At 49.2% G+C, this 22,712-nt stretch overlaps 8 protein-coding genes across 8 annotated transcripts; 4 read left to right on the top strand and 4 right to left on the bottom strand.

Moving 5' to 3' along the window:
• Window positions 1-1,826: 1,826 nt before the first annotated feature.
• On the bottom strand, window positions 1,827-2,681 carry N7508_003807 (NAD(P)-dependent oxidoreductase; the record flags this gene model as incomplete). Its single annotated transcript, XM_058461873.1, has 2 exons — window positions 1,827-2,190; window positions 2,284-2,681. 2 exons carry the CDS (start codon window positions 2,679-2,681, stop codon window positions 1,827-1,829), a joined length of 762 nt encoding a protein of 253 aa, XP_058322450.1.
• A 1,045-nt stretch (window positions 2,682-3,726) lies between these two features.
• N7508_003806 (Leucine Rich Repeat domain protein) lies at window positions 3,727-5,767 on the bottom strand (the record flags this gene model as incomplete). The annotated part of the gene is made up of 6 exons (XM_058461872.1): window positions 3,727-4,440; window positions 4,495-5,032; window positions 5,080-5,207; window positions 5,284-5,394; window positions 5,446-5,577; window positions 5,630-5,767. 6 exons carry the CDS (start codon window positions 5,765-5,767, stop codon window positions 3,727-3,729), a joined length of 1,761 nt encoding a protein of 586 aa, XP_058322449.1.
• Window positions 5,768-6,166: 399 nt separating this feature from the next.
• N7508_003805 (uncharacterized protein) lies at window positions 6,167-7,952 on the top strand (the record flags this gene model as incomplete). Its single annotated transcript, XM_058461871.1, has 4 exons — window positions 6,167-6,343; window positions 6,393-6,473; window positions 6,530-7,708; window positions 7,758-7,952. The coding sequence occupies 4 exons, from the start codon at window positions 6,167-6,169 to the stop codon at window positions 7,950-7,952; spliced, it is 1,632 nt and encodes a 543-aa protein (XP_058322448.1).
• Window positions 7,953-8,154: 202 nt separating this feature from the next.
• Window positions 8,155-9,255, top strand: N7508_003804 (NAD(P)-dependent alcohol dehydrogenase; the record flags this gene model as incomplete). Its single annotated transcript, XM_058461870.1, has 1 exon — window positions 8,155-9,255. The coding sequence occupies one exon, from the start codon at window positions 8,155-8,157 to the stop codon at window positions 9,253-9,255; it is 1,101 nt and encodes a 366-aa protein (XP_058322447.1).
• A 579-nt stretch (window positions 9,256-9,834) lies between these two features.
• On the top strand, window positions 9,835-10,854 carry N7508_003803 (RTA1 domain-containing protein; the record flags this gene model as incomplete). Its single annotated transcript, XM_058461869.1, has 3 exons — window positions 9,835-9,997; window positions 10,057-10,305; window positions 10,391-10,854. The coding sequence occupies 3 exons, from the start codon at window positions 9,835-9,837 to the stop codon at window positions 10,852-10,854; spliced, it is 876 nt and encodes a 291-aa protein (XP_058322446.1).
• Window positions 10,855-10,924: 70 nt separating this feature from the next.
• On the bottom strand, window positions 10,925-13,054 carry N7508_003802 (Zn(II)2Cys6 transcription factor domain-containing protein; the record flags this gene model as incomplete). Its single annotated transcript, XM_058461868.1, has 2 exons — window positions 10,925-12,061; window positions 12,572-13,054. 2 exons carry the CDS (start codon window positions 13,052-13,054, stop codon window positions 10,925-10,927), a joined length of 1,620 nt encoding a protein of 539 aa, XP_058322445.1.
• A 521-nt stretch (window positions 13,055-13,575) lies between these two features.
• N7508_003801 (putative nuclear pore complex subunit Nup85) lies at window positions 13,576-17,038 on the top strand (the record flags this gene model as incomplete). Its single annotated transcript, XM_058461867.1, has 2 exons — window positions 13,576-16,525; window positions 16,578-17,038. The coding sequence occupies 2 exons, from the start codon at window positions 13,576-13,578 to the stop codon at window positions 17,036-17,038; spliced, it is 3,411 nt and encodes a 1,136-aa protein (XP_058322444.1).
• A 3,859-nt stretch (window positions 17,039-20,897) lies between these two features.
• Window positions 20,898-22,712, bottom strand: N7508_003800 (indoleamine 2,3-dioxygenase family protein; the record flags this gene model as incomplete). Its single annotated transcript, XM_058461866.1, has 5 exons — window positions 20,898-21,116; window positions 21,234-21,536; window positions 21,597-21,757; window positions 21,811-22,127; window positions 22,219-22,712. 5 exons carry the CDS (start codon window positions 22,710-22,712, stop codon window positions 20,898-20,900), a joined length of 1,494 nt encoding a protein of 497 aa, XP_058322443.1.

The raw sequence follows: 22,712 nt of genomic DNA, 5'->3' as shown, positions 1-22,712 counted from the left end.
CTGAGGGTTTCTTATGACGCAATTTCAACCTGAAAGATTCGGGGCTGTTACCCCTATCTTTTTGAAATCCTCCAAAGAGCCTCTGTCAGCTTATCTAGTTCTCCTTGGAGATCTGAATCAGTAAAACAACATGTACAGGCTTCGCTCCAAGTTTAAGCCCAGAATTGAGACCCAGTCATCTCCACACGGGAAATTGATTGTCTTTCCGACTGCAACAGGCACATCTAGATAAGTTGGAGGAAGCCACGATAAATCTTTCGACCCCCAGCGCGTCTATTCTCATCTTACGAATAGAGCAAGAGACGACCCTTTTTTGCCAAAAATTAGCGATTACAGTGCAGACATACTAGCTTCAAAATCGATGACCTTATGAACCCAGTTGTGACCTTGAAATGTTATTTCGGACACATAGCGAGCCAATTAAATTTAACCATGTCCATGAATTTCGCAGTGAAACATAGCAGAAATATCAAAAGAAGTTGAAAGCTTCAAAAAAAATCAGGAAAGGTGGGGGAAAAACCAAAAAGAAATGTGCATCATCCGTGAATCGAACACGGGCCTCGTCGATGGCAACGACGAATTCTACCACTAGACCAATGATGCTAGTTCATATAGTAGGCCTCACAAAAGTGTTATATGAACCAATACTATAATTTATCTTTCAATGTTCGCATTTTCACTGCTCAGGTATCATGACATCTCTAGAGTTCTATTAGCATACCGTCGCCCATAAGACAACTCATGGGAATGTTCTTGATGATCATACAATGCGGGGCAATTGGTGGGAAAGTGACAGATGCCATTCCTGCTGACTGATTTTATATTTCGCCTTGTTGTTGGAGCAACTTTTGCTGAACAGGGGTTAGAGAATATAAACAGCTACTTCGTACTCAAATAAAGCTACTAAGAAACTGAGAAGATGCATGCTGCAATTTACTCAAAGCTAATCTACCACATCGTAGTATTTATCTAGGAAGCATGCCGTCGATAAAAGTGCTTTTTACTAAGTCTGGTTCCGGTTCGTCTTGTTGCTAGTCGCGTAGATCGTGTATAGACGTCGGTCGTCCTGCCATGGTACATCATCCTATATCATGTATAGCTCAAAGCTAGCGTATGGTCGTATATTGTATGGTCTTTACTGCGATATAATCTTATGTATCGTTTGTCCCACGATCATCCTCAATATTTTGGCAAACCTTCCATCTCTTTCCCGTCCAAGCCGGATCCTCTTCTCACTGTTGTATCTCAAGAACGAGCCGGGAATGATCCAGTGGATTGAGGCCAAGAGGCAGTTCAACTTCCCACTTCGCACCCATTTTGTTACTATACCGAGTATAGCCGGCATGATGGAGCTGGATGCCACTTACCCTCGTCTGATCCACTGACGTATAGACTGCCTTCTGTCTTCACGGCACGTATATAGTCAGAATTGGAGAGATATTGAGACTTGATTTTGAGAAGAGTGAAGTGGATCAGAGAGTAAAATTCACTCGTTCCAGAACCCCGAGGTGAGTCTGGGGCTGGAGTATGTGATATGCCTATCCAATAGCAATTTGAGTTTCTTTCACATCATTTGTCCTAGATCTGAAGTTCACCGTAGATTCATTTATCTTTGTCCCTTGGGGCGAGGCTCTCTAGATAGCCGGATCGGAATACTACAAATAAGCATTTCACGTTCAGTATCTAAGCCTGGCGAAAGAGGTGAAGAAAGTGATTTTAAAGCACAGCAAAGTAAGAACATATACAATAGGACAAGCCCGCAGGAGCATGAATTCAATTTGGAGACCATTATTAAACAAATTTGGATTTGCGGCCCTCGTACACTATCACTTCTTCCGCTCCTTAACGCCAACCTTTTGATAGACCCACGGGCTATCCATTCCCTCTAACAGGTCACTCGCAATGAGATCAGCATTATCCTCAAGCGTCGTCGGTCCATAACTCAACGCCTGGCTCAAGAGATTCAAATAACCTCCAATCAACGGAACACCAAGAAACTTGAGCGACCATTCAGGTGGCACACGAGCAGAGACTAACAAATTTTCTGCAGACGCAGCTTCTGCAAGTGGATATGTGACCGGACTCGAGGGGTTCATTATTCCAGGGCAAAGGACAGACCAAGCAACAGCCTCGCGCGACACGGCCTGAACTTTCTTCCATGTCAACCTGTGTTCAGGGAAGATGTGAATACTAATCATCTTGTTAGCCAATTCTTCGGACCTTCCAATAATTTAGGTAGCTATGGTAACTGTAGAGCATCATATCAATGAAGAAATCACATACTAATCCACAAGCATATACTTCTGAGTAGGAATATCCAAAATCCCCTGACCAGCAAGCAACCAAACCCTTAAAGGATGCCCACGCTCACGTCCGATCTCCTCCGCAGCGCGAAGAACCGCCTCAACGACCTCAGGCAGGTTACTTCGACCCCACGGCGAGACGGATGCAAGTCCAGCCGAGTTGACAATAGCATCGCACTTGGTGCGGAGTGCGGCTTCTTTGATTTCGTCACTCTTTGTTGCGTCGCCGCACTCGATACTGGAAAGCTTGTCTTCAACGCCTGGTGCTAGTTTTGATGGATTTCGAACAAAGACTGAGACTGTGTGGCCTCTTTTGATGAGGGCTGATAGTAGGCGGGAGCCTAGATTACCGGTTGCTCCGAGTAAGAGGACTCGCATGTTGTTTGAATCAGGGTAAAATTATTTAAATAAGGTTGGTATAATGAGATGTAGGCTGCTAAGTGAATACGGGGAAAACGGGAAAATCATGACGATATACAGATGGTCGGGATAAGTTTGTGCCGACGGATGGTTTTGGTAGCCTTGTGGCGCGAACAAGTGTCATCCCGGCTTCGGGGTAACTTTGTATCTCACAACGCTGCGGCGGTAGGCGGAGTTACTGTATACAGCCATAATCCGTAACCCTAAGTCCGCTCACCCCTGTTTGCATATTGATGTTTAGAAAATTGGCGAAGATGTGAAACGATAAAATCGCTTGTAGAATTTCACGTAATAGTGGCACTGCATACTACACTGTTTATGCAAATGCAAAGACAAGCTTTTAATCTTCTACTCAGATACTCACTTTGTACTCGAACATTCCATTACTACGGAGAACGGAACTTTCTTTTTAAAAGGAGGGATTCACATCAAAAAGTGATCTTTGGCGCTTAGCAGGTGTAGCATCCTATTTCATACAGATCACTGCCGCGTTTGGTAAAATCAAAGCTATCCCGCGGCGTCGTAAGGGTCCGGCTCTCGACTCAGGTCGTCATTGTCTTTTTTCTTTTTGGTTCTATTTCTGGATCTGTCCGAAGCTCGTTTGTTATTGCGCTCTACTATGGAAGACGACTTTTTTCGTCCTGTGAAATAACAGCTAAAGGCGATGAAAGATCAGTGTGCCTAGGAACCAGCATCATACAGGATTTTTGTGAGATTTTTATAGCTTACTACTAGACAAACCCTAACTTCTGAACTAGTTAATCTCACGGGTTCTGATTACGCATCTACATACGCACACTAGTATCACGAGTCATGCATTGTAAAGATCGCTATGGAGTACCAGGCAAATTATCAATTGTCAATTTGATTCCCACATGACCGTGTCCATGAAATACTAATAATCTGATTGATCACGGTATAATCAGTATAATCATCGCATAATCTAGATCCAACTAATAAGAAGATTAATCTCACAAGCCAAAAATCGTTAATATCGCATTTATCACGTCAATATCAAAAGACCCTTCTCGCGTCCATATTCAATCGCATCATTATCAACGTCATCGCAGCGCTTGATAATTACCCCGGTAAGCTTCGCCATGGAAGAATCATCATTCTTGGCATCTGCCAACATGCGAATGGTACATCCAGTGATCCTTGTCTCGGATAGTTCGAGAATTTTCAGATCTAGAAGTTTTGTGCAGATGTGTTTGACACGAGCGTCATCTATACCTGCCATGCCGGCGATACCCAGGTTGGTTATCTTGCGAATTCGTGTGTTGACGTGCGCGCTGTCGTCGATAAAGATAGTGATAAAATCCTCGGCGTTGATGTTGTGGCAGTAGTTTATGTGAAGGGCTTTAATAGGCGCTTGGGAGTCCCATAAGAAGAGGTATAAATTGTTCTTGTTGATCCATGGCACACTTTCGAATATCAAATCTTCCAAGTTGGGGAATTTTTTCGGAGACTCGTCCATCATAAGTTGTAGGCCCGGAGCCCAATGCTCGACTGAGCCTGCGTAGCAACGCAGAGACTCAATGGATTCGGGAAGCGTAGCGTAAAAGTTAGGCTGAATTTGAGCGCCTAGAAGTGTCAGCCTCCGAATCGGAGGTAGAGTTTCCCCAGGCTGCAGGGTAATGAATTTAAATGAGGCCGAGCTGGGTGGATTCCACGCAATTTCAAGTTCTTCCAGATTGGGATAAGTGGGCTGTGTGGTCTGAGATCTAATAAGCACAGGCGATAACATCAAGGGATGAAAAAATAGACTCACCGAGCCCAATCTAGGAATCACACTCGTGTGCATGAATGGGACAAGATGATTGTTGGGGTGACGGTAGGAAGAGCCAATAGTGAGGCTTTTCAAGTTCGGGAGATGCTCTGGCCAGGTTTCGGTACTATCCTGTCTGGTCTCCCAAATATCATTAAACTTCGCCTTCTCGAGCAGTGGAAGACCTGACAAGATTCCTCCCACACAAGCATGCGAGATCTTAACTTGGCAGACCAGGGTCTTCAGGCGTTTGAAATTTCTGATTTTGGCATAAAACTCTGCAGGATTATCGTGTTGAGCGTGCAGCTCGAGATGTTCCAAGCGAGGGCATCGGCTCAGCATGTCGAGGACTTTTGGCGTAGCAGCTGGCACAATATTGTGAATGTTCGCATGGGTGAGCGTCACCTTGGATTGGTGTATATAATTTCTAATTGATGTCCAGGGAACGCGTTTTTTTGCACCAGTCAGATCCACGTCCATCCAAAGGCTCGGAATTCCCTTTAGAAAGTGGTTCCATCCTTTGCAGACACGTAAAATTCCTCTGTATGACATGAGTTGGTGAACGGTAAATGATGGACGGACACTTACACCCTCTCCTTGAATGATAGGCTCCTCAGAGTCCATTCTGCAAGCTCTAGTGGCAGCACTGTGAATGGATCCCGTCGGTTACCTCCAGCAAGGTGGTCTTGCACCTTCTTAAGCAGTTGGTTCAGAGCCTCAGTCAGTTAGCAGGTTTGGCAAAAAGAAAACATGACTCGGTGGTATGTCATGTGGATTGCGAAGCAAACGTACCTCACGGCTTCGATTATCCTCCGGGAGCTTCTGCAGGGCATATTCATAAATTGCACGAGCCTTTTCAGGGCTCCCATCTCGAATCAAGACCTGTCCCAAACGAAGATAACCCTGTGTCTTTTAGCATACGATTTATCCTGTAGATGCCCTTGTGGATCTTACACGTTCGTCAGTCGGTGCCAGTTTTACCATAGCTCTCGCATCATTGCGAGCCAGGCTGTACTGTTTCAACTTTCCATATGTGGCGCAACGATTATCAAGCAAGCCAATGTCGTCTTTCTTCTCAGCCAAAGCCTAATTGAAGTGTCATCGGCTAGTTCGGTGAAGTAAGCAAGCTAGGGCGTACCTGGGTGAAGGACTCGAGCGCGCTTTGGAAGTTACCAGCCTGGAATGCCTTCTGGCCGGTGCGTTTTAGAGAGTCAACCTTCTCTTGGTCAATGCTATTTGAGCTGGGCCCGCGCCCTATGCGGTTTCCTGTAGTCATTAGGAAGATTGACGGAGAAGGATGTAGTGAGGCTGTGGGGCGGAGTGAGATAAATAGACAAAGCGGAAGTTAGCGGAAAGGAGATTGGCTTGAGCCTCATGCACACGCACTTTATTTCAGCCGCACGCACCATATGCATGTACTACGCCTAATAATGACAGGACGTACTGAATCTTTCAGTCAAACCTTTGCACATCTGGATACTATCTGTGAGACAATTATCTTGGAATTTTCAAGGCTTAGCTAGACGTTGATTGGCCAAGATTTCTGCCTTCGAAATCTGGCATGAATCTGGCAGAATACCAGTTGCACACCTGGTCCACCGCGCTTCCCGTACCTGCCGTGTTTACTTCCTTCCCCATTCGGTATCATCACAGCAACAGATGCTCCGACGCCGAAATGGAGCACAATTTGGAGGCTGCCTCGACCTATGTCAACAATATCTTGCTGGCTCGGGGCCTGCTGAAAGGCGGTCGGCCTATTGACTTTGCCGATCCTGAAAATGAGGACGGAGGGACGGATGGTACCATGGCCCGGGTGATCAACCTGGTGAATGACCTCGTGCTAAGGAGAGACGTGCGTGTATTGCGCTCCATGCAATTATACGCTGACTGACATATTCTAGCGCGAAGCTGAGCACCGCGAGAGCTTATCAACTACTATTCGCACGTTGCAGGCGACCGAGGCGGAGCAAACGATGGAGATTGTATGCGCATACCCCTTTTCTTGGATACCGACTACAGTGCTAACGCATGTCTTTAGGGAAAACTCAAAACAAAATCCGCAGAATTGACCCGCTCAGTAGCACTCGCAGAGGCGCAAGAACGATCGCTCAAATCCAACCTTTCCAGTGCCGAAGCTACGATCCGAGGATTCAAAGAACAGGTCCAGCGCATGAAGAGTACGGTCCAGCAAGTGCGCGCGCAATGCGCTAACGATATCCGCAAACGGGATCTGGAAATGCAGAAGCTGAAATCGCATCTGGACGAGAGACGGCGGGGAAAGCGCGACGGCTTGACCGTCACCACAATCAACATCAATCCTGCAGCCGATCGATCGCGACTTGGAGCTAGCGGTGGAGATCGAGTTAATGATCCCGGATACAGCTTGAAGCAGGAAACGACTGACTTTTTGACGGAGCTGTGCCAGAATCTCAGCGATGAGAATGATACATTGATTGAGCTTGCCCGGAGCACTGTTCACACTTTGAAGGATCTACAAGGGATTCCACAGCCTGAGCATGGGAAGAGTGAGTATGAGCAGGCAAGTATGGCTGCAAGTGTGGGACCGAACAAGTCGGGGCCCGTTACTTCGCTTCCAACTTCTTGCGAAGAGTTGTCTACTCATATGGAGACTGTATTGGATCATCTACGGACACTCCTTACCAACCCCTCTTTCGTGCCTCTGGAAGAAGTTGAGACGAGAGATGAGGAGATTAAGAGACTGCGGGAAGGCTGGGTCAAGATGGAAAGCCGCTGGAAACAAGCAGTTACTATGATGGGCGGCTGGCAGCGTCGCCTTGCAGATGGAGGAGACTCTATCCGGGCAGAAGAATTGAAGCGCGGCATGAACCTCGATCTTAGCATTAATTCGACCGACGACAGTATGCAAGAGTCCAACCCTATCCCAACAATTTTGGAAGACCAGGACGAAGAGGACAGTGAATCCGAGAAAGCACCAGAGCCCGAAATGGCCCAACCACCAAAGACCAGGTCCAAGATCCGCAAAGTACCCGAGCGACCAGACCGAGCTTTAAGAGAGCGGAGTGACAACGCCATGACAAAGCGTCCCCGAAAGGTCTCCTTCACACCAGGTCTACAAGGCTCACCAGCTGTGTCAGCCCCGGAAGATGACACCTTACCGATCAAAGCATACAAACCCGAGTCGTCCGTGACGCAGAGATCCTCAAGACGAAAGACCGAAACAAAGGACACCCATCAGGTATGCACCAAAATCCCTTCTGGAGATCCCCAGGACTAATTTCGTATAGCCCCCCAATGAATCACAAATGAGCGTTCCCCAAAAGCTAGCCGCGGTAGAAGACGAAGCACGCGCAGCTCAAAATGAACGCAAAGAGCGCGAATCAAGAAAGAGGAGTCGTCCAGAAAAAGCTCGGCCAGCAAACCGGCGACGAAGTACTCTCACAACTGACGAGCTCGATGATCTGATGGGCGTAGCCCGGTAATGATACCCCGATGTACATATTTTCAATTAGTGGAGTCGGAGTTAAGCTCAACCTCGGTAACTTTTTGTCTCCGCATGCAACCCTCACGTTAACCGTCCCGTAAACCCTGCTCTTAATCTTTACAACTCCTTTTTCTATACCATAAACCTACCAAGCTCTTGCCTACTCAATTATCACTTACCTGAATCCACAACCACCCGGCATGACCGAAACATTCAAAGGCTGGGTCTCAACCTCAGCAAACACACCCCTAACCTACACAACCTACACACCCAAACCCTTCGAAGCAACCGACATCGAAGTAGACATAACCCACTGCGGAATCTGTGGAACAGACATCCACACCCTAAACTCAGGCTGGGGCCCAACAGACTATCCTTGCGTAGCAGGCCACGAAATAATCGGCCTAGTCCGACGCATCGGACACCAAGTCCCAAACCACCCAACAAACCCAAGTATAAGGGATATCAAAATTGGCGAACGAGTCGGAATAGGAGCCCAAAGCAGCTCATGCCTAAAACCCGACTGCGAGGCGTGCGCCGACGGCCAAGAAAGTTATTGTGCACGCATGACAGGTACATATAACGGGCGCTATCTCGACTCCAACAGAAGCAAATCCTACGGCGGCTTCAGCGATTCATGGCGCGGCCCTGCACATTTCGTTTTTCGAATTCCAGATTCATTGCCTAGTCACCTCGCCGCGCCGTTGTTATGTGCCGGCGTAACAGTGTACGCGCCATTGAAGAAATATGGTATTGGACCCGGGAAGACGGTTGGTATCATCGGAATTGGGGGGTTGGGGCATCTGGGTATTCAGTTTGGGAAGGCGCTCGGTGCGGATTCTGTCATTGGGATTTCGAGATCGAGTTCTAAGAAGGGTGATGCGGCTGGACTGGGGGCTGATGGGTTCATCGCGACTGGCGAAGAGAAGGGATGGGAGAAGAAATGGTCGCGGAAGATGGATGTGTTGTTATGTACCGTTTCTGCGCATGATATGCCCTTTGCGGGCTATTTGCGGTTGCTTAAACGGGATGGGGTTTTTGTGCAGGTTGGGGCTCCTGAGGAGGCTTTGCCGCCGCTTATGGCTTGGTCGCTTATTTCGAAGGGGGTCAAAGTTACCGGGTCAAATATTGGGTCGCCTGGGGATGTGAGGGATATGTTGGTTTTGGCGGCTGAGAAGGGGGTTTTGCCTTGGGTTGAGAGGAGGGCTATGAGGGATGTTAATCGGGCTTTGGGGGATATGCATGAGGGAAAGGCGAGGTTTCGGTTTGTTTTGGAGAATGGGGAACAAGCGAAGTTGTGAATATGATGTTGATGGTTTATATATGTATATTCGCTGTAGCTTGTTGATATGAATTTTGAATGTGAATACTTCGATGAATTGTCCTTGGGAGATATAGTTAACAGCCACCAATGAGGACCCTGCAGACTGCCGAGGTACCTGCGTTTCAGGGTCTAGCCGTAAAGTAGACAAGCATCCGATCCCAGCATTCCCAGGCCCCTAATATTACAATAGGGGGCTGATCGAGACACTCAAATCCAGAAATCCGCTTGAAAATTTGAATGGGACGCGTACATTGAAAGAGAAAAGAAAATATAGATTCGTATCCTCGTACTTAGTTCCATATACGGACTAGTGGATCACATACTAACCAAATTGGGACATAGATACGAGTGTACGAACAGTACACGTTCCAGTCATTGCATGTGCCCAATCTTTTTATATCCAGGAAAAATCTGAATGAAATGGGTATATAAGTCTTTACAAGTCAGTTCTAGTTTCTGATTACATTCAATTCATCCAACTCTCCGAACCTCCATTGACTCGAGCATACTCCACGCCAACACACCATCCGAGAACGACCAACACAACCCCAACAAAATGGTCTCCTCCGAAAGTGGCTGGGTTGCCTATACATACAACCCCTCAATGGCAGCAGCCGTGATATTCGTCATCCTCTTCGCAGTAATAACCCTCCTCCACACATTCCACCTCATCCGAACACGAACATGGTTCTTCATCCCGCTAGTGATCGGCGGATACTGTAAGTCATCCTCCCAATTCTATTCCCTGCTTATAGATTTAAATACTAACATAAAATAGTCGAGCTCATAGGCTACATCGGCCGCGCAATGTCAGCCCACCAATCCCCAAATTGGACACTGGGACCCTACGTTATGCAAAGCACGCTCCTACTCATAGCACCAGCCCTCTTTGCAGCGAGCATCTATATGGAGCTCGGCCGGATAGTGAGAATGGTCCAAGGAGAAAAATTGGCACTCGTACGTGTCTCGTGGATGACGAAGATATTCGTCGCGGGCGATGTGTTTAGTTTCTTGATGCAGGCTTCTGGTATGATCTCTTCTCTACGAGTAACCTATTCCAGGTTATTTTATTTTGATGTCCGTGTTCAATTGCTAATTTTGTGTTTGGTAAGGTGCTGGCATCATGGTCACAGGCTCTTCAAGCTCAACATCAACAGGCCAAAACGTCATCATCGGCGGTCTCTTCGTTCAGATCATCTTCTTTGGCTTCTTCCTAATTAGCGCATTGGTCTTCCAAATGCGGATGCGGGCTGATGCTGCTGCGAAAAGTATTGCAAATCAATTCCCCTGGCGTAAGCATATGTGGGCGTTGCATGCGTCCAGTATTCTTGTGCTTATTCGTTCTGTTGTTCGTGTTGTTGAGTATATCCAGGGGACGTACGGGTATATTATGAGCCATGAGGCGTTTATTTATGTTTTCGATGGGCTTTTGATGTTTGTGCTTATGGTTATTTTTGTAGTTGTTCATCCTAGCGAGGTTAATTACCTTCTTGGACGGGGACGGGCCGTTGTTCGGATGGGTGGGTTGAAAGTTGAAAATGGTGTTATGTGTTATGGTTTAACTGAATCTGGGTAAAGGAGTTTGTTTGGTGTTTCAGGTTAATTTAGTCTCGGTAATTGAATTGCCGCATGGGTATATGTAAAAATCAAAGCCGCTCGAGAAAATCAACACCAAGAGTCTCCTTCATAGCCCAAAGCACCAGCGGTCTCCACTGGTCATCCAAAATCGCCCACACAGCCTTAGCAACTCTCACACACCATTCATCAAAACACCAACGATGCTGCAAATAAGTCAAAAGCACGCCATAATGCGCCAACATGACGAGAGCCAAGGGTTCTCGCTCGCGTAAACATTCCATAAATCTCCCCGGCAAGCGGATCGCCCAGCGCCCGGCAATCGTATTGGCCCTTATCCCGCCATAAACCCAACTAAGCATCTCCTCGAGATTCTCAATGGCCAACCGGTAAACCTCCTGATCGGCACCCGCACAGGCATCATTGGCTTCGTATAGTCTGCGCAACGCCGTATTCGCTTCATCGGGAATTACGCCGCGGACTTCATCCACCTGCAGAATGGGTCCAAAATTACTGTCTCGGAGGAAATCCCTATAATCGCGTGGCGCGTAGATAACCTGTTGCACGCCCCGGGTTAGGATGAGAACTTGGTATAGATCGTCGACGCAGGCCCATGCATCTTGTGCGTCAGGTGTATGCGGGAACCCGAACGTATAGATGACGACTATGCCAGCGAAGGCGAACATCGCTTTCGCATTGTTTTCGTTGACATCGCCTAGGAGCTCGCGGAACAGTGCTAGCGCTTGATTCTGGTGGGCTACTGCGCGGTTGAGATACGAGGCTCGATTGGATTGGTCCGGCCCTGTCCTGGCGAGGTGGAGAGCTGAGACGGCGAGAATGCCGTGCATTAGAAAAGGGTGGGAGAGAGCCTCTTCTGGGACGATGTTGCGCCAGACAGGATCGGTGTGCTCGTTGCGGGAGAGCGTGTGGTATGTTGTGTTGCACCACTGCATCATCAGCTCTAGATCGTGGATGTTCAGCGCTGGGCTGGGGATTGATGATGCATTGCTGAGATGGCTGAGGAGGCCGAGTGAGTCGGTTCCTGTTGAGGTGGGGGATGTCCCCAGTTCCTGATGGCCACTTTCTGACCCGGAGGCGCGAGAGCGTGAGGCTTCTTCATTTGCCCAGAGAAGAGAGGTTGACGACTCATATTCACATTCTGCGTGGCGCTTGGCGCAATTGGAACATGAGGGCCGGGTCTCATCGCACTATGAGGGAATGAGTGATTTTTTTTCGGGGTAACAATGTGATGATGTTACCTTTACTCGTCGTCGCTTGCATTCCACACAGCCGTGACGGGATTTCCGATGTGGTCGTCGGAGTGCCATGTCAATCGGCCATAGTTAAAATTGAAGTAAAGAAGATGAGGCTAAAGTTTTGTTCTCTTAGGCAACAGGATATTGTATAGGATTACATAAGAGAACCCTGTCGATCAAACGTGGAAAAAAGGCTTGTCTAGTGTGAAACATGTCTCTGCACTGCCTCGGGGGTTTCGGGGCCCTCGGACTCCCCGAGATTTGTGTCTTGAATCGATCGAGTACAGTTCTCCACAATATAACCTCCAGGCAGTTGCATTATCTCGTTTCTTCGTAAGCTTAAACATAACAAAACACTCAACACCCTCCACCTCCTCCACCTCCACCTCCCCCTCCTCCTGCTGCACTTGCAGCCCTCTGCCGCCTCGACTTTTCAATCAGTGCAATCCCAGTAATAAGCACCATCATATAAAACTCCTCACCCAACGGTGCATAAATCTCAAGATTCCCGTTCCGCTTCATTAAAGAACCTGCAGAGAAAATGGCCACAACAGCCTGACTACTCCCTTCCACCAGTTTATAGCATTCAGACCCACGGCCAAGAGAGTGGGTGCGTTTCCAAGTGAAAGTCTGAGCACCGTCTTTAAGCGCCACACGGAACCAATGGGCTTTCTTAAGAAATCCCTCTCTGTGCAAAACTTGCTTGGCTCCGTGTTTTGGGTCGCCAAGGCCGATCTCTGCATCGTTGGAGAAGTGTCGGAATTTGACAATCCCCGCGATGGGCCCGTTGGCATCGGTACTTTTGTGGAAGGCTAAATCGGGCTTGCCCGGTGTGAGCTTGGAGTTCTGGACATGGTAGAGGTGTCTATCGCCGGCGAGCGTCACTGTGTAGTGGTTCCGGAAGAGGCTCTGTTTGACGAAGTATTGGGCGGATATTATAGACATGGTGGTGGTTTGTCTGTAGTTGACTATGTGTCCATGTGGAGGGTCGCTCCATTATATAAAACAAGCTGTCTCCTGATTCAGCCTCGCCAAGGCTGCTACGTCTTGAGATCGTCTCGGGCACTTCGAGCTGAGCCTTGTCTGGCAGTGCCCCGATCCAATGAGGGTTTGGCCCCCATGCACTGCCAATGTCACCCACGTGATGCTATCCGTGACTTTGTAACGTGACTTCTACCACACGTGATAGTACCAGGTTCTCTCACGTGACTGGCAATCACATGATGTATGCCTTGCTGCCTGAGAACTTTCGCCGTCGCGTCGATGCAGAAAGTCAAGTCAAGTGAAAACACGCCAACTCGGAGACGAGGGAGCTCTGTTCATACTGAAAACATTATCCACCCTTCAATAACTGTGCAAAACTCCCTTTGATTAACTGCAATTCTCTCCCAATCTCAGAGTATTGCGGCCCAATTACTTTCTCTGATGCTTCCTACCCGTTCTTCTCCATTGTGATATCCGTCACAATGTCCTTCCAAGTACCCTACGAATCCAGTCCCCCAGAGACCCCAGAGAAAGATCGCTCTCGCAGCTTATGGAGTAACGTGTCGACAACTCCTGCTGGCCCGCCGCCATCCAGCGCGAAGTCATTCACACCGCAAGGGCTGCCAACATCGACTGAAGGTGGCTCGCGCATGGCGTTTTCACGAAATGAGCACTCCTTCTCCACGAACCAATTCTCCAACTCTGTCTTTACCAAGTCCGGAAACATCAACACAAATGATAGCATTTTCGGCTCCTCGTTTGGCTCGACCGATTATGCCATGCCCCGAAACCAACCCTCGACCAAACCAACTACCGCGTCGAATCTCCGCTACAGTATCGCAACAAATGGAACCGCATTTGGTGACTCGATGAACTTTGGCCACTCCAATGGATTTGCGTCGTCACAAATGAGCGACTACCAGGAGGAGAACCAAGACATGGAGCCAGAGCTCGAGGATGAAGTGGAAGAGGAGGTTGAGGAAGCTGAGGAGGAAATGGACCTGACTTCTCAGCCTCAGCAAAAGCCTTTTAGCTTCACGTCGATGTTCGGAAAACCGCAACCTGCTCCCGCTCCCGCTCCTGCTCCCCAGCGCAAACCCATCTACTCGAATCCCAGTGACGCCAAGCGACCAAAGCTTGACGAACACTGGACTAATCAGTCACCCCGCAAAGCCAAGCTCTCTCCGAAGAAGGCATCCGCCATGCCATCAATTCTGCACAACCTAGCTTCCCGGACCCGTATGCCTGCTGTCAAAGAGCCGAGCGACATGATTCTCGCCACGGAGGATATCCTCGGCAAGCTTGCCGATGAGATGAAGGCCGCAGAAGAAAGACATGTGGATTTCGATGCTGTGTTGGCTGCTATCTCGCAAGAATTGGCAACAACCTGGCAGGCGTCTGCTGATCGCAGTGGAATTAGTCGGCCATACAATGCGCAGTCCGGCATTGGACCCGGAGAGCAAGCTCCTAACCTGGTCAAAGCAAGCTTCATTGCTTCATTGCTCCTTCAGATAAACCAACCTGCCCGTGAATCTCCCTCCAACATGGGTCTTGGCATGGTACAAGCTTTGGCACGATCCAGCAGCCCCAAGCCTTACCCTCAGATTTTGCTTGAGTGGCTTAATGAGAACCATGCGCCGCAAACGAAGGGCCTGCAGGAATTGAAATATGTGGAACCAAACCCGACTGCCTCGTCAAACTTCTGGGATATCATTACTGCGTCAGTGCTGCGTGGTCATTTGGACGAAGCTGCCAAGGTTCTTCGCTCTGCGGACTTCAACTATGCCCGCTCAGCAATGGAGGATGGACTACCACAGCCTGGATACCGCGGCGCGCAGCTGCAGAACATCCAGCGCGAGGTCAACAGGGCTCTTCTCATCCTTGAATCTTGCCCCGGGACAAAGTTGGACAACTGGAACGTCGATGGTGCAGAGTGGGCTACATATCGGAAACGGATCGTGACATCTATCACCGAACTGGAAGAATTTGCAGAGGGTGAGGAGAAAGACGAGTCCATCGTACCAGTCCCGGACAACCGATTCCAAGCCATCAACTTCGGATTGAATAACCTGAACCAGAAACCCATGTCATTCACTCAATCCGCTCGCATGGCCGAAAGTCGTATCCCCTGGTCTATCTACCAGAGCTTGAGATCCATCTACCGAATCCTTCTCGGTGACCCCGCGGCCATCAAGGCTCACTCCCAGGACTGGGTGGAGGCTACTATCGCATTGACCGCCTGGTGGGATGGTGAGGATGACGACGGTGCAGACATGGAATTCGATCCTACCACATCCGGTAACGATTTCCTGCGCTCGCGTGGACCCAAAGTGAAGCAGACCCGTGCTGTCACCATCAACTACCGGGAAGCTTACATCAATCGTCTCGCATTGGCTTCCAGCAACGCCACCAGCGAATCTGGTAGCCGTTTCCAACCCAACTCTCTGAGCAGTGTGGAAGTCGGTCTCGCATCTGTCTTCGAGGGCAATGTACAGGGTGTTCTGGAATTACTTCAGAGATGGTCTCTTTGCATTGCTGCCACCGTGGCAGAAATTGCCAGCCAAGGGCTGTGGTTTGAATCTCACCAGGGACAGACGAGGTTCCCCGGTCTGTCAGAGAATGACTTGATGGTTCTTTCCTATGGTCAGGATAACAAGGCTCCATCCCGTCATCTGCGCAAGGACGATATCCTCCGTGACTATGCTTTTGGACTGTATGACATTCCTGTTATTCAAAATGAAACTAGCAGCCGTGAAGGATGGGAGTTAGCTCTCGAGGTATTAAGCCGACTTAATGATACCAACCAGATGAAGAAGGCTGTTTCTGAGATAGTTGATAAGCTCCCGTTGGAGAACTCCGATCAGTTGGACAAGTTGGTTGTTCTATGCTCGGATCTTGACTTGGAGGAACAGGGACGCAGAGTTTCCGAGCGATTCGGTGACATGCTAACATCAAAGTCTGAAAACTTCGGTCTTGCTCTCGTGTGCTACGCCCGTGCTCAGAGCCGCCGCAAGGTGAAGTCCGTCGTCGACCTTTTGATTTCATACAGTTTGGTCCAGTCACGCGCATACCCTGCGACGGCAGACCTGGACTCATACCTCCGATCCATGATGAAAGAACCAAAGGCATGCTTGTCTTCAATTGCCGAGATTGACGAGGAAGCAGCTCGTATCCTCCAGTTCTATCTCAGTGGTTACGCAACTCTACGCCGGTTCTACGAGATCCGCGATGAGGAATCCGAGTTGAAAGAAGGCGAGCGACCACGCTACAAGCCCCTAGCTCGACGTCGCGCCGCAGCTCAAGCCCTCGCCGCCGTCATCGGCAGTGCAGCCGATAACATCTACGGAGGCCTCTACGACCCAGACCGTGACTCGGCCGTCCAAGTCGACGGGCTGCTAGCACTACTCGGCGAAGCCCTAGTATTCGTGAGCCGTAAGTTCCCACCATGACTAGCACTTATCAGCATTGAAACTAACCAAAACAGAACCAACCTCCGTCTTAACAGTCTCCCAACAATTCACAATCCTCTCCGCAATCGAAGACCTGGAAACAGTCACACCACGTGTCTACGCCCAATGCGAAGAATGTTTCCGCTCAACCCTCCTAGCAGCATCATCCACCGACCCCTCCCGCGCACCGCCCTCCCCGCGCGCACTGTTTCAAAAATCCGTCACTAATTTCAACGCGTCAACTTTCTCTCTAATGGGCAACGGCATGCTCGATTCAGCACGTACACGCTCAGGCTCGGGATCCGGTTCCGGACCTGCTTCGATGAGTGGATCGGGCGTTCTTGTCCCTCGTCCGAGCGACATGTCTGCAGTTGGTGATCGCGGCTGGGACTGGCGTGTTGGATTGCCTGAATCAGCAAGGGGCGAGGATGTTCTGCGCTTGTTGCGGTCTGGTTTGGCACGTGGGTTGAGTCACGGTGCTTTAGGGTCTGTTTAGCTTGTTCAGCTGGGCGTGAAAGCTGAAGAGACGAAGATGGGCGGCTTTTGAAAATCGGAGTTTTTGTTCATTTTGGATGGGGACTCATGCTACTCCCCCACTTGTTCTCGCCCTTGAGGCTCTTGTGTACGATATCATTCCGTTATCAGGACCGTCTTACGCCTCTAATCCTTGGGATAGACTCTCATTTTCTACTTGCATCGACGTATACTGTAGACTATGACGGAATACCATGGATCAGAATAGAATAGTACCCCGTGTCGTCCTGTCTCCACTTGTCTCAGCCCTACGGCTTTGGCTTGTGACGGTACCGGTATGCATGTGTACGCAGTCTGCATACCTGACAGTGTGACATGACAGTCTACACTGGATATCCTGTACCCTTTCGCTACCATACCATAGAACTAGAACTAAACCTATTGGTCGTCCTACTGTTTGCCACCTCCATTGAACCATTGCTGTCTACACATGCTAGCATTAAACGTACCCGGCACCTAATCCCCAGACATGATCCCAGTAACAGTGCAGTGTATCATTGTAGGGCTAGCGTCACCAACACTGAAATGCGGGAGCCTAATCGACTCCACAAGATCAACCCACAAACCCACCGCCAAACCAAAGCAAAAAAAAAAAAGAAAGACCATTACCAACTTGACTATGTCACCGACACAGATCCAGCGGTGTCAGCCAGCGGAGTATCAACACAAACATAAACACAATCTACGGTGGCAGTGTAACTCCGGCTGTGCACACTTCCGTTGAAGTCAGAGGCTGAGATACTGGACGCCCGATCCATCAGCCAAGCTTGCCCTAACCAACCACATCTATTCCCCATCTATTCTCCACCGAGCTAATTCCCAGAACATTCTAGTGGATTGACTCATGGGCACAGGGCACTCACAGAGTCCCCTCCTTCCTCGCTCTTCTCACCGTCTTTGCGGCTCCTCCGCCCTCCTGCAGGTGATCGGCGGGGCATGTCTAGCCCGGTGAGGGAGGCTCTCGTTTGAGTTTCTGGGGGAGTGCAGCTGAGTATGAGTCTCGATTGTTATTTATACATTCTCATGTGGATGATTGTATGTATTGATGTATGGTAAAGCGGATGAGGGGCCCATAGTGCAGGGTAGAGGAGAGTCACTGGACGATCGGCAGCCACCTAAGCCGACCTTCTGATTCAGGGCCCGTTTCCTTTCTGCCTGGGGCCTAGGGCCGTAGGGCTGAGACTCTCTTTTCTCTTGTATTGTTCTATTCCGGTTTGGGATCTACTCGTTTCTCTCGACCCTGTTATTCGCTTCTTTATATCCTACCCCCATGTACCTTGGTTTGTTCTTCGGTCTTTCCGAGTGCCAGTCGTTCCCTATCGAGTCTCTGATCTTGTCTTGTCTGGTGCTTGACTGTCTCTTTCCCTTTTCCTCTGTGCTTTCTTCTCTACGTCCTTTCTCATTCCTTATTCCTTTTTTCTTTCTCGTCATTGTCTAATATATACCCCGACTCACGCGCATCGTCATATCCCATTGGACTCATTGAGTCCAGTTCAAACCAACCATCTCAACCAAACACCAATCCAATCCAATTTGATTCACCTCGGCCGCATCCCGTCGGCAACATACCGACACATCATCAAGAACCAGCTATCAAAATGTGCTACAAAGTCGTTGAACGCTACTCCGTCTGCAAATGTCTCTACTTTCAACACTCCATTGATCCCTGCCAAGCCTACGGCCAACGCGGCCACTCCGTACAAGAGAAAACTGTCCTCGTCGGGTATGCGTGTGACACGCATTCCACTCGCGGCAGTTCGTCTTCACCTACTGCGACTGGTGCGGGGAAGTGGCTTGATTCGGGGTATTCTAGTGAGAAGGGGTCTTGTCGGTAGTACTCGTGTTGTATTCATGTTGTGGTGAGGAACTGGGTGGCCTGTTATCATTGTTGGATGATCATCGTTGCTGTTGTGAATTGAGTGCGGGGTGGTTGACGCAGCTGAGGGGAATGCCAAGATGAATGCATCGGAGATCTTGGATGGGCTTTTTCTTGTCGGTACTGGTTGCTGGCAGTCTGTGACTGAGAAGCTCTGTCGATGGAATTGTGGGATGACCTGTGACGTGCTGGTGCTGTACTCGCTTTCGTCTGTGTTCCCTGCTGCTCTTGGCTGTGAAATTGGTATGCTTGGTTATTCGCTCCTGGAGAGCTCTCCACGACAAGAACGATTGATTCGATTGTTAGTGGGGCAATTCAACCCGGTGTTGGAGTGACCTGTGGCGGATTGAGAAGGGTTTGTTATGTCTGAGACGCTTAGGTGTGTGTGTGGGAGTGAGGGCTGAGGGATGCTGGATGTGGGATGTAATATGGATAATGTTTTGATGAAGGGTATGTTTTGAGTGATGATGATGATGCATTGTGGCGTTTTCTTGTCGTGAGTCTTGAGCGTGTCCGTCGATAGGTACTGCGTTCTTTGCATAGGGGGCCGGTTCCCCTAGTGATACATAATCCTTTGCATCCATTCTTTTTGTGGTATCAATGTCCTTGGTGTAGACAGAAATGCTGCGTAAAGAGAAAAGTGCGCCGATAAGAAAAGTGCGCAGACGCGAGATGTATGCAGACGAGAGAGATGTGGGCAGGAGAAAGTGAACCATGGACTACATTTGTCGTGGATTAATACAGCATTGGTTTCACAGGTGGACTGGATATGCTAAATGAATGCAGAGTTCCTATGCAGGGACAAACAGACATGCAATATCAAGGTGTGTGGCCTGTGATCTAGCGGTTATCCGTACCGTTATTCTCACCATATCTTACTATCCTTATTCGTATCATTGGAAGACCACAGGCCATGCCCCATCGTTATGGTTGAGATCGAAGTACCGCTTCAAATATGATTGTTTGGCTTTCATGGCTCCTTTGGGGTATCACATATTTCTACGGTGTTTCCTGTCTACCGAAGGCTCTTTCCGAGAGGATTCCCCTGGTTGTTGACTTCTTCGAATGGGTGAATCGCCTTTCACCCAGCGGCATCCACTTCCACCAACTGTTGAGCATGTGGCTCTAGACAAAGACTGGCTGTATATCAAGCTGTTCTACGTTGCTAACACATACTCAAGAACTTTGGAGGACCTCGAGGAGCAAAGAGAAGTAGGAGTATACGAACCACTGCTGTGAAACAGAGAAGCATTTCTTATTCGCTTTCTATCTGTGCCAAGACCTCTCTAGGTCATATGAGCCACGAGCAATTACTGCTCCAGCTTTATGCCGCCGATACGTTGCTTATATACCTGCGGCTTCGCACAGAGCATCCACCAAAGCGATAGATACTCTTCACTCTGGGTATTTACATACAGTCAAATAATCTTTTCTGTAGAGTCTACTTCACAAATTGAGATTAGCACCCACTTGAAACCCCCCCCCCCCCCCCCCCAATCAGGTACAAAGAACATAGTGCAGGAATCTTGGATTCCGCAACCACCTCGGAAAAGAACATGCGGTCAAGACTGAACTGGCACAGACCCCTGATATTGGATCAGCTGATGCAGAAATCGAAGTCAAATTGCCAGAATCACAAATCAGCAGATCTTCATTCTCGTTTACCAGTAGAATCACTCAGAATATGCCAACTAGAGCTCAAAGCGGGGAGATAGCTACCCTACGTGTAGAATCCCGTCATGCATCGGCTTGAATCGGGACTGGATGTAGATCAAGATATGGGTTTCTGTGAAATAAAATTGTTACACGAGAAAAGATAACAGCTAGAAACAGACGACAAAACATAGATATGTCTGAACAAGCATAAAACCCAGGATCAAATTCGCAATCTAGAAATGCAAACTGGCAAAAGAACAGAAACCCCCCAGAACCGAAGAAGAAAGATCTAAACTCCCCGCTCCTGACACCACTTCTCAACCTCTTTAGCCAACTTTTCCCTCTGGTCCCGAACAACCTCCATCATAGGCTCAACCTGCTTCCGGTGCGAGGCAATCAAATCCTGTCCACCATTCGCAACAACAGTCACACCTTCCTTAGGCGCGAGATGGGTATCATAGATCTTAACCATGAGATCCATGACAGCGGAGAGTTGGTTTGGAAGCCACTTTTCGAACAAATTAGCCAGAAGTCCTCATGAACGGAAAGAGAATAGGGCATGCAACAAGAGCATTCTCTGGAAGCCTCTTCTCATCTTCTGTTGGGTAGGGAGGGGGGAACTCACAGTGACAATAGGAGAACCACCAGTGGCAGTAGGATGCGGCGTGCGACGAATAATATACTCACGCGCAAAGAGCCAATGTCTCCAGCGGAAACTGCGAACGTGGTTCAATGTGCGGAGGAATAGCACTGCCGTCTCGGAATCCTGCACTGCATAATCCTGGACGCCGATTTCCTCGGACTTTTCGCGAATGTAGGTGAGAAATTCGCGATGGGGGAGGGGGCGGTACGCGCGGAATTCGTGGAGAATTTTTGTGAGGGGGGTTGAGGGCATTGGGATTTGGCAGAGGTGGTCAAGTAGGGGAATCTATGGGGAATGGTTAGATTGGATTTGGGTTGGATTGGGGGTTGGAGATCTGCTACTTACGATACTGTCGTTGGCACCGCTTTCGCCCCGGAAGAAGAGGGGCTTGTCGTCTTCGCAGCCTTCGTAAATCACGCCGTTGGGGAACATTGATTGATTGGTGATTCCGAAGATGAAGACACGGAAGGAGAGGTATTCAGATGGCTTGGAGTTTCCCCACATGTCTATATATGTGAGTTTTTGGTTTCTTTGTTTGGGCACGGGGTTGGTGGCATACCTTCCATGGAGGTCTCAATCTTCTCCATTGACTTCAAGATCTCACGGAATCCGTCGTTGATCTCCTGGCGAGAACCATGCTGCTCAAGAGTGTCGACGACCTTCAGAGCACCGGCAATCAAGGGGCCGGTCTCCTTGACCATGTCCACGTGAGTGAGGATGAAGCCTGCTTCGGAGCTCTTTGGGTCAAGGCCCCTTTCAAAAGAGCGGATGAGGCGGAGGTTGGAGTACTCGCTCAACCCCTTGGCAGGGTCAGCGACGGTGTAGTTGAAGAGAGCATAAGAGGCGGCATAGGACATGAAAGGTGGCAGGTCCAAACTGGGATAGAGTTAGGCAATGTCATAATATAATGGAAGTATGAGACGATGGGATGGTGAGAGGATAAGAATGTGAGAAAGATAGAACTTACAGCTCCGCACAGCGATACAAAGGACGGGCAACAGCCATAGGGAGGATATCACGGCCAAGACCGTAACCACCCTCAGGGTCCTTGTTCCAGTGCTCCCAGCAAGGCTCAAGAAGGTAAGACGAAGCGAGGAAGGTATAGTCACGGAAGACAGCAGCAACAGTGAAACGATCAGGTGAGCCATCAGGGAGAACAAGCTTCTCAACCTCATCAGTCAGGTCAGTGAGCTCGGCCTTGACAGCAGGGCCAAGCTCGTAGGTAGCCAGCAGACCGGGCTTACCATCGAGTCTGACGACAGGAAGGCGGTTGACGAGAGACAGCAGAGCACTGAACGCCTCCGGGAGCTCTGTAGGGGCAGTCTCATAGGGCAGGAATCCTGTCTTGGTGGTGATGGTGAAGGGGTCTAGGGAGTGGGAGATGCTTGAAGGGTCATCATGGATGTGAGGGAACCGCTTCAGGGTAGCAGGGGAGGGATAGGGCACTTGAGTACGAGTCAT

This window comes from Penicillium antarcticum (assembly GCF_028974205.1).
Source record: "Penicillium antarcticum strain IBT 31339 chromosome Unknown utg000003l_segment0_segment0, whole genome shotgun sequence".
In the NCBI taxonomy this organism is placed as follows: domain Eukaryota; kingdom Fungi; phylum Ascomycota; class Eurotiomycetes; order Eurotiales; family Aspergillaceae; genus Penicillium; species Penicillium antarcticum.
Note: the sequence above shows the minus strand (reverse complement) of the source record. Positions and strands in the feature narration are given on the sequence as shown.